General features: G+C 30.5%; 1 protein-coding gene across 1 annotated transcript; it reads left to right on the plus strand.

The window, feature by feature from the left end:
* The first annotated feature begins 5,065 nt into the window (after positions 1-5,065).
* Positions 5,066-6,842, plus strand: LOC111016474 (uncharacterized). Its single transcript, XM_022291889.2, has 3 exons — positions 5,066-5,646; positions 5,816-6,012; positions 6,243-6,842. The coding sequence occupies exons 1-3, from the start codon at positions 5,280-5,282 to the stop codon at positions 6,714-6,716; spliced, it is 1,038 nt and encodes a 345-aa protein (XP_022147581.1). The 5' UTR covers positions 5,066-5,279; the 3' UTR covers positions 6,717-6,842.
* Positions 6,843-10,576: the final 3,734 nt, after the last annotated feature.

Consider the following 10,576-nt stretch of genomic DNA (forward strand, 5'->3'; position numbering starts at 1 on the left):
TAATTAAAAATTTTTGATTATAAATATGCATAATTCATTAATGCTTGTACATTGTACATTGTCAGTTCTGAAATCGGATCATGATCAATGATGTAATCTTTTCTTTTAGAATTAGTGTTTCAATTAGTACTGTTTTATATATACATTAAAAAAAAAATCAATAAACTACATTTTTAGTCCATGCCTATTTTTTTTAAACAAATAATTTTTTTTTTTTTTATGTTGGAGAAGTATATATGCCTAAAACCACTTAATTGTGCTCTGATTGCTAATTCATCTCTTAATTTGATAACTTAATCAAATTTTATATTCTAATGAAGGGTAATAACTATACTGTGACATCATGTCATATTATTTGAAAAGCATTAATTTAGGTCGAAGCTTCAAGGTATTTTCTCGATTAGAAAGCTTAAAAAAAAAATTAGAGTTGATCTCATGTGAATTTATGTTACTTTTTTTAGAGTACGACTAGCGAACCACATTAGATGAAAAATATTAAATTGAGTCAAATAGAAAGAAAGGATTAAAGTCGATCCCACTTTAAAGCTCAACTCAACTAGTACCGTTCATTGAATTTATTCCCTACTCTAACAAGAACATCTTGAACGATAACGAAACTTATAAAAGTATTCGACAGAATTGAAACTAAATCGAATTAAGAATATAATTGAAGTTAAAAAAAAACAAAAAAATGGTATGAAAATGGGGTTTTAAAGCAAAGGTTCCCCACAAAAAAAAAAAAAAAAAAAGAAAGAGTGGTAGAGGATGGTGTGTTATGAATGCGACCTGTGTGGAAACAATGTCCGTTCTTTGGAAACTTTTTCCACATTCAAACTGCTCCCTTTTAATGTTACCTTATACTATAGACTAAATAAAAAAACTTTATATTAATTCATGAATATTAATTTATTAAACAAATAATTTATAGTCTGCAATTGGGTCATGAACTTGGTTCGCTTGTACTTGAACCTGATTGCTGATAGTACATCAAGGTGGCTACCTATAAATATGAGTCTCGACATTTTCATAAACATTTCCACGTGTAAATCAACAAAATATTATTAATATGAACATAATACTAATGTTAATCATTTTAAATTTATTTAGAAAGGGTTCAAGCTACATGTTAGATTTCCTACTTTTGCGCCTTCATCCTAGCCGTTGTACCCTTTATAAATAGAATGATGAATCCCTAGATCATTCTCTTCCTTCATTATTGCTCGTATGCTACTAATATTTAGAGATGGTTCTTCCATATTTTTAATATCTCAACAGCTCTTCCCGCCAGAGTTGACGATGTCATTTTGAAATATATTAATATTCCTCTCTCCATTAGTAGAAATGTGCTTTGGTGTAACGGTTTTTGCTCAATCATATGATATATTTGGCTGGAAAGAAACAATCGCCTCTTCACCAACATTTCTAGACCAGTGGTAAATCATTGGGAGGATATAAAAATGGGTGCCTCTTCTTGGTCCTCGAAATCGACCTTCTTTTGTATGACATTTCTACCATCTCTTTGAATTATAGTGCTTTTACTTAGTCTTTCCATATTGTATGTTTCTCGCACACCTTTTGAATGAAGGGTGTGTGTCGCTTTCTCAAAAAAAAAAAAGAATTATTTAGGATGGTGAAATGCTTATTTGTTAATTTAAATATTTTTTTACAAAACTTCTATTTTTATAACCATTTTATAAATATCTATCGATATTTCCATCGACATTTCTATGAAATTGAAACCTTAATATTTAAAACCTGGGCTACACTAATCTCAATTTGATGCCAATTGGGCTTTCTTCTAGGCGCTCCTTTTTTTTTTCTTTTAATCTACCAAAAGATAAAATATTTAGCCTTTATCATATTAATTTAACCATCAAGTTGTTAAATTGCAATGCTCAATGTACAAAAAAAATTGTAATATGTTGCTAATATTTATTTGTACAACTTGTATTATAAAATATATATTATGTTAAATATAATGGTGATTCAAGTATCATCGGTAGGGTTTTATATTTAGAAGATATGAGATTCCCTACATCAATAAAAACATTAAGATTATTATTATTATTTTAATTCTACAAGTAGAGAGTGATTCGAACCAGCAGTTTTAAAAAGTAAATAATATCTTAATCAGTGGACTATATATATAGGGATATATATCGCATAAAGATTAAATTAATGTTCTAATCTTAAATTAGGGTTTAGTTTTATATATCTGTTGAATGTTTTGTTTTTAGTAAACAAAATTTTGTTCTAAAATTCAATGTGCAAATATATCCATAGTTTAGTCAAAGAGGATTGGAAAAAGTTTTAAAAAATGCTTCTCATTCTTTTATTGTTTAGTGTAGGAAACAGAGATTCCTATTTATATGATAATGCCAAATGAGTATGAACCAAGTAAGATCTTAATTTAAGTTTTTTTTTTTTTTTTTCCTTCTTCTTTGAAAGCTCAACAACAGAGAATAAATATATTCAAAAAAAGAAAAAGAAAAGAAAAGTAAAAACCCTTCAAGTTGCTCCATAAATTCCTTAATGAACCAGTTGCTACCTTCCTCTATCTTAGGTTTATATATATATATATTATAATATCTTGACAGTTGTGGATATAATGTGATCTATTTAGTATAGTTTTCAATTATCAATGTGAATTGTGAACTCAAAAATAATAATAATAATAATAATAATAATAATAATAATAATAATAATTCCATTATCAATCACCATCAAATGTTTAGAATGCTTAATTAATCATACATATGATCAACTTTTACTTTTATGAATAATATGTATATACCTATATGAAATAATGGAAATATATATATAATTTGTTTTTCTTCAAATGGTTGCCAGTTAATGATAATTTTAAATTAAAATAGTATTTGTCTGACCTAAGGGGAAGACAAAATTACTCAAAAACAAATGTAGAAATTTCTTTTTAGTTACAAAGAATAGTTTTTAAGAAACTTTTCCATTTAAAAAAAAACTCATAAATAAAAATAACATTTATTTATTTATTTTTCTATCTCATTTTTTTTATTCGCCCACTTGTGTAGTAATGATTATTTAGGTGACTATAAAATTGAAAATGAAATCATCACTATCAGATCTGAATAATAAAGATAAAAGGAAAAAATAGTTAACATGAGTATTATTACTCATTTTTAATAAAAAAGTCGTGAGTTCAAATCTTCGTTACTGTATGCCTTTATATTAAAAAAATTAAAAACAAAGGAAGAATAGAGAGGAAAAAATTAAAAAAAAACGTGTAGTTTTTTTTAAACAAATCATCAAAGATAAATTAAAAATAAAAGAGAAAAACAAATCAATACCTCATTACTTGAATTAAAAATCAAATTACCAATCTGAACATAACTTAGACATATATATCATAGACCAAAATGTTAGAAGTTCGAATCTTCAACTGCACGAAATTTGAACTAAAAAAAACTTTTAATTAAAAATTAGAAATCAAATCAAACCATTAAAAGCCATTTAAAGTTAATTCAATGGCCTACTTTCCATAAATTGGTAAGAACCAAAATGACCAAACTATCCATTTGAGCATCACCTTTAACACAAATATTATGGGGAAGAAACCATAAAAATCTACCCATCTTTTGTTTTTCTCTCTTTTGAGAAAAATAAAATTGGTTGATTTATATATATAAACAGGTCTTTTTTTCTTTAGTTCAAAGATTTTAGGGCAGAGAATTTGTTGGACCATAGAAAATATAATTGGTAGCTTATCTACTCATCTATAGTTTTAATTGGCTTATTTTTTTTAATACAACATGTGGGGGTGCGGGTTCGAATTCATGACCTTTTAGTTAGAAATAGGTGTCTTAACCACTTGACCTATGCTCGGTTTGGCTTAATTGACTTATTTATAGATTACTATTGATTTAAATAGTAAATAAATCAAATTCTATTACATTAAACCTTGTAAAATACACATCATCGTTTTTTTAAGACTAAAATAGAAGTTTAGTGAAAAATAGCGCACCTTATTGGATTAGAACCGATGACTTACGTGTATTTTTTAGGGGGTTTAAAGAGTGTAACTCTACCGTTTAGTTAGAAAAAAAAAGGTCTATTAAACATAAATCAACTGGTTTGGAGTTCATCTTGATCCTTCTTCTTCACAGAATTCCCCAACGAAGTTAAAGATAAAGGATGAGAGAAAATGAAAAAAGTCATATAAATTTTAAAATAATAAATATACAATTCACGGATGTCAAACAACTTTTTAGAACTATTTTTCAAAGACTATCGACTAAACTGTCATTTTTTGAAACTCAATGATAAAAATATATTTTACCATATTTATCTTTGCGTTGAATCCCCAAACAAAGTCATAATTTTAACCTAAAACAGAAGAAAGGGGTTCTTTTTTTCTCTTCCATACAATCATCCCAAAAAAAGAAAGGGTTATTTGCTCAATGAGGAAAAAGCAAGAAACAAAAGAGAGAAGAAATATATGGAAAACTAATCATGTTGTCTTTTGGGAGTTGTACGTTCCAGTCAAAGGAAAAAACTATAAGAATCCAAAGAGAGAGACACAAAATAAAAATAATAATAATAATAACAAAAATAAAAATACCCAAATGAGCAAATTATATGAAACAATTTTCCACTAAATTTCCTATGAAACTGCTCATTCTCTAATCAACTTTAGCTTTCAAACTTTTCCCATTTCCATGATCTTTCTTCACTTATCATCAACCTCCCTTTTCACCCTTCTCTCGTCTTTCCTTCTTTTTTTGTTTTTTAATTTTTCAAAATCGATGTCGTGTGGATCCCTGTAATTAGGGCGAGTAACGCAGTGATCAATACAAAACTTGAAACCGAGATCCCACAAGGCCCAAAGACCTTTCCCACTGTGTCATCCCGAAGATCTCTCTTTGTCGCATAATCTTTTTCTTATACACATACAAAATACTAATAGCTGATGCATGGAGAGAGAGAAATAGAGAGACCCAAGTTGGAAAAAGAAAACAAAAACCCAAAAACAAAAAAGGGAAAAAAAGTTGTATATAAGGCCATCCAATCAGATTGTTCTCTTATGCGTCCATTTTGTTTTTTAAGGCATTGGCCCCATTCATCAAATTCATATAAACCACACCATTATATCACTTCTTTTTGTGCTCTCTCTCTCTCTCTCTCAAAACTTTTTTTTTATGTTTTTTGGGGTTTCATCATCATTATTGTGAGAAGAAGCATAAGAATATCAGAGAGATTTTACTTTAATTCTAGAGGGGTTTTAATTTCTTGGGTGAAAAATGGGCAGAAAGTGTTCACATTGTGGCAACATAGGCCACAATTCAAGAACTTGCTCAAATTTCAGACCCTCAAACAACAATTTTGTTGCTGCTACTGCTACTTCTGGCCCTCCCATCAGGCTATTTGGAGTTCATCTTGATCCTTCTTCTTCTTCTTCTTCTAATTATTCTTCTTCTCCCAATCATAATTTCGCCATTAAAAAGAGCTTCAGCACTGATTGCTTGTCTTTGCCTTCTTCTTCTCCTCCTTCTTCTTCCTCCTCTTTCTCGTCGTCTCGAATTCACGTCGACGCCGACGATACGAAACCCCCCATCAATGGCTATCTCTCTGATGGCCTCCTCACTAGAGAGCAGGACAGGAAGAAAGGTGAGTTTTTTTCCTTCAAGTTTTGATTTTTACCCCTACCCTTTTGTGGGTTTGCAATTTTTTTGAGGGTTTCATGACTTCTAAACAAAACCCATTACTTTTTTTTGGTTGTTAAATTGGCTGATTATAAGAATTCTTGTTTTTGAGATGAATTGTTATGATGTTTTAGGGGTTCCATGGACTGAAGAGGAGCATAGAATATTTCTAATTGGGCTTGAAAAGCTTGGGAGAGGAGATTGGAGAGGCATCTCTAGAAATTATGTCACCACTAGAACTCCAACTCAAGTTGCAAGCCATGCTCAGAAATATTTCCTTAGGCAATCCACAATCAACAAAAAGAATAGGCGTTCAAGCCTCTTTGACATGGTATACTCTACTTCTCTTCTCTCTAGTTTCTTAATTTGAGCTAAGAATAACAAGATTGCGGGTCGATTTTTGTCCCGATTTGGGACGCGCCGAACGAATTTTATTAAAGTTTTTCTTCTAATTTACCCTTTCCTTGAAAATTTCTGGCTCCGTAGCCGTCCTAAACATGTTAAATCATCGGTGAACCCAAAAAGTCCAATTTTGATTTGTTTTGTGTTTGGACAAGACAGGTGGGAAGGACCAAAGCATGTGATAAAACAACGACCACAGCCTCAACAACAACAGCTAATTTCTCTCAATGTCTGAAGCTATCTTCGAACTCACAAGAATTGTCGAAGAATAAGGATGATCGTCAGCTGACTTTGCCTCTTTTGGATAGAACCACTAGTTTTGGAAGTGCTTATAATTATATGGAAGTGATTAACAAGAAGTTAGATGATCAATTAATGGCAGATGCTGCTGCTGCTGCTTCTTCTTCTTCTGGAGTTTGGATTTATGGATTGATTGATGATTCACAGCTGAAATGTTCTTCTTCTCCAAAAAAACCAAATTCTTATTGTTCTTCTTCAACTAATTCTTCTGCAGCAGCTGGGCCAGATCTTGAGCTCACTTTGGCAGCTCCTTCAATGGCTTCTAATTTGGAACAAAATAGCAAAAAGGCACCCCCAGGTTCCCTCCTTGTTGGCCCAATTAGTGTTACCTAATTATTATTAATTTTATCAACAAAACCCCAAAATCATATCATCATCATCATCAATCACAAAACTATTCAATATTCCTCCCCCTTTTTCCCTTGAAAGAAATAAAAAACAGACATATATTTGATCGTCGGTTACAGTTGTTTCTCTAATTTGTTGTTTATTGTTAACAGTTTCATTACTGATATTAATTACCAAGTATACAAATGAATAATGGATGGCTCACTACTGCTAATAGAAAGTTATAGATGTTGTCTTTTCGTTCTAATTTCTTTTTAATATCTTAATCAATTGTAATATCTTAAACAATCTTAATCAATTGTTAACCACTTCACTTGGAGGGTTGTGTGTGATTATATATCTCTTTATAAATTAATGTGTTTCAAACACACATTGAGATATTAATTATATTATCTTAAAGAAGTGGATATGGGTTTCCTACATATGGAGTTTAATAATTATTGCTTGTTGTGGTATATTAATTAATCATAATGTTTGTAAACAAAGATTTGTCACACAAAATTAAAGCATTCAAAATCATGGGGTGTTTTTGTTTGTTTATGTTGAGTTGATATTTTACAAAACTAGAGTGTTGATTTGATTTGAGCAGATTAGATTAGATTATTATTTACAAGTGAGGGATTTTTTTTCTTCTTTTTTTCTTTTGGACACAGAAGATTTTTGGCATCTTCCTCACCCTAAGGAAACTCTCAACTTTACTCGTTGCCCTAGCCAGCCCTCTCTTTTTACAGACTCTTTTTTTTTTTAATTAAAAATTAAAAAATTGAAGCTTTTGGTTAATTTATTAAGTAATTTACTAAAACAAGGAGTGTTCTGGTACCACCTATCATGCGAGGTTTCGTGTTCGAGTTCTGTACTGGTCACTGTTTTACTCCGCCAGACAATAAGTTTCGATTATAGGAATTCACTCACGTAAGTTAGAGGAGTATAAAATTAAAAGTCATTTTAGTCATTTCAATGGTACTGCTGCTGCTCTACTCTTGTATATAATTGCCAGCTGCTGATGCTAATGGCGACAATAACAACTGTGGAAAAGAACCCTACTGCCTCAGAATAAAGTTTCTTAAGAGGCCTCTCTCCTCTACTTTTGGTATAAAAACATAAATTTTTGAATAATGATTCTGATTTTTATTTTGATTTTTAAAAAATATATATTTATATAAGAAGGGAGATAGAATGAAGAATATGAGATTTAGTTAGTGAGAGTAATATTATTATCATATAATTAGTTTAAATTAATTGAAGTGTCTCTCTTCTTTTTAATATTTGCATTAACTTTTCTAATCCTTCTGATTTGATTTCATGATAAAGAAAAAGGGGCACTGAATTGAAATGATTTGATTTGATTTAACATAAGTACTAATTTCTGCAACTTTACCCAGATCACAGAAGCTGTACTAAAATCCTAGAAAATGTCTAATTTTTTTTTTTCATCTTTCAATGCCGTTACATGAATTTAAATTCAAGATCTCGTTGAAACCCACGAAGTTAAAATTATTGGTCTAAAGTAATTAAATTTGATCACTTGATATAAACCCTTTTTTAAACAAACATCTGAAGGGGTTGGTATTCCGAAAAAGAAAAAATGTACAATGACTTTGGCCCACAATTAATTTTCGAACTCCACCCTAACTAATTTCTATTTTGCAGATGTGCCCCATAATTATTACCAGTTTACAGTATTTTCTCCAACAGCAAAGACGAAGAAGAAGAAACGAAGAAGGGGTTGGTCGGTTACAGAAAAAAATTAATTATAATTCAAGTCTGTCCAGGGCAAGACCTAACCTAAGAAGTCCAATGATATATATTTTGGATAAATAACTTTCTAGGATGCTTCTGAGTTGAAGAAAATTAAAAATAACAAAAAGAAATAAAAGAAAAAGGCTTGACTTTTTGAGTTGAATGAAAAAAATTGACGAGACGAGGAGAGAAAATATGAGGCAAAAGTGGATTAAATTAGCCACCCGTTTAACTTTTTCATCTCTTGTTTCATATCTAATTCTCTCCGATTAAAAAAAGGTACATTTTAGATACGAAAATTAATTTTTTAAATTAAATATTAAAAGAAAATTATCCTATATTTATTGTGTATTTTATAAGTCAAGATTGTTAAGATAATACTTATTAACGTTTTAGAAAAAACTAAAAAACAATAAGTTTCTAAAATTTTCACACAATTTTGAAAACATTTTTTTAAAAATACAAAAAAAGAAAAACGGAACAATTATCAAATACTTAGTCTCTAAAAATATTAACAAACGGGTACTAGAAGAACTCATGGGACTGACATATGGAAGAAGTAGAGAGAAGAGAAATAGAGATTTAAAATTTGTGAAGATTTTGAGAGATCATATAATCTTATCCCTTTAGTTTATAAGATTGAATGATGGATATAATTTGCAGATTGAAAACCCATGATGGGAATGAAGGGGAGATGGAGACAATATATGTATTCCAATGGGGGTTTTGTTTTTATTTCCAAGTGGGACAAAATAAAATCTTGGAAAAAGATACATTTATTGGATTTCTTTTTGGCAGGCAAAACTCAACATGTGGAAAGTTTTTTAGAGGAATCTAAGGATGAGTGAATTGAGTGAATGAAAAGCTGACACATCTCCCAGCATTCTCACTGTCCTTTTTTCTAAGCAATAAGGTAAAGAGAGAAAAAAATTTCAAGCCATGATAGAAATAAATGTAATATCAATATCTTCCAATATTTGGCAGTACACAATAAATTTGTAGAGAACAACTATGCAGCAACTGGGATCTCCATAGAAACAGGCTTAAGTGAGGAAAAAGGGGGAAAATGACCTCTTTTAGGCCATTCCATCCCATTTGCATATAAAACATGAATGAATGTAAAAGAAAGCTGAAGGAAGAGAATAGGATAACAAAGCTGTGAAATTACATTCAAAGCCAATGAATGGGAATCAATGAAGATAAGGTTTGCTATCCAAGCAAATACTGAACCTTGGCTGCAAATTTTCAGTGACACTGATCCAGATACGGTTCTCAAAACTCGAAAGTACTTACTCTAATGCCTATTTGAATAGTTTCATTTCCTACCACAGTTTTTAATATGAACTATTCCTAGAAAATGTCATATTCCTTCTATACAGTACTCGGAATTACCATGTACCAGTATTTCAAGACACAAGTTAATCGGACAGAGAATAGGGTCAAGAAACCAGTTCATGTCATTGAATTCTAACAATGAAAAGGTTTCATTTACTGTTCAAAAAACCTAATCATGTATTGTTACACTTAACTTTAGTTAGTCAATAACCCTCGTTTATTATGCTGAAAGAAACACAAGAAATCATAGGGATTCTCAAGTATTTTGGATTTTTCAGAACTTACTGGGATCCAGGTACAGGTCTTGTGCAAGCAGAAAATACAAAAGATTTCTGCAACATTTATAATCACTTTTAGAGTATAGAGACTTTTCAACCTACCAAAGGTGTCCTCTTTACTACCTGCAGTTGCCATCACTGAGTTGTCAAAATTATTGTTTGGATAGTATTGGGACAACCAGCAAGCAAATAAGTTACAAACACAGATCACATAAACTTTGTGTGGAGGATAAAGCCTATGGTTTTATCTGAGGTAAGCAGAGAGCAGACAGGCATGGTTTTATCTTCTTTCCCTTGTTTTGAATTATACAATAGCTATCATTGTCGTCCAAATCGCCATCAGAACCTTGTAGAAACTCTATTTTTCAAATATAGTTTTCATTTCTATTCCCGACTGACATGTTCTATTATGATCTATCAGTACATAACTTAATCCTCACAAGCTGGAATCTATTCTAAAGAAAGAAATTAAAGAGATTGGGATGCTTTTGT

The sequence above is a fragment of the Momordica charantia genome, assembly GCF_013281855.1.
Source record: "Momordica charantia cultivar OHB3-1 chromosome 6 unlocalized genomic scaffold, Mcharantia_2.0 BLBB01000006.1, whole genome shotgun sequence".
Taxonomy (NCBI): Eukaryota; Viridiplantae; Streptophyta; class Magnoliopsida; order Cucurbitales; family Cucurbitaceae; genus Momordica; species Momordica charantia.

What these genes read in the sequence shown, in the direction of transcription:
- LOC111016474 (XM_022291889.2), top strand. Translation starts at nt 5,280, where the DNA reads ATGGGCAGAAAGTGTTCACATTGTGGCAACATAGGCCACAATTCAAGA. An exon ending in AGAGCAGGACAGGAAGAAAG is followed by an intron (nt 5,647 to 5,815) that starts GTGAGTTTTTTT and finishes ATGATGTTTTAG; the next exon opens with GGGTTCCATGGACTGAAGAG. An exon ending in GTTCAAGCCTCTTTGACATG is followed by an intron (nt 6,013 to 6,242) that starts GTATACTCTACT and finishes TGGACAAGACAG; the next exon opens with GTGGGAAGGACCAAAGCATG.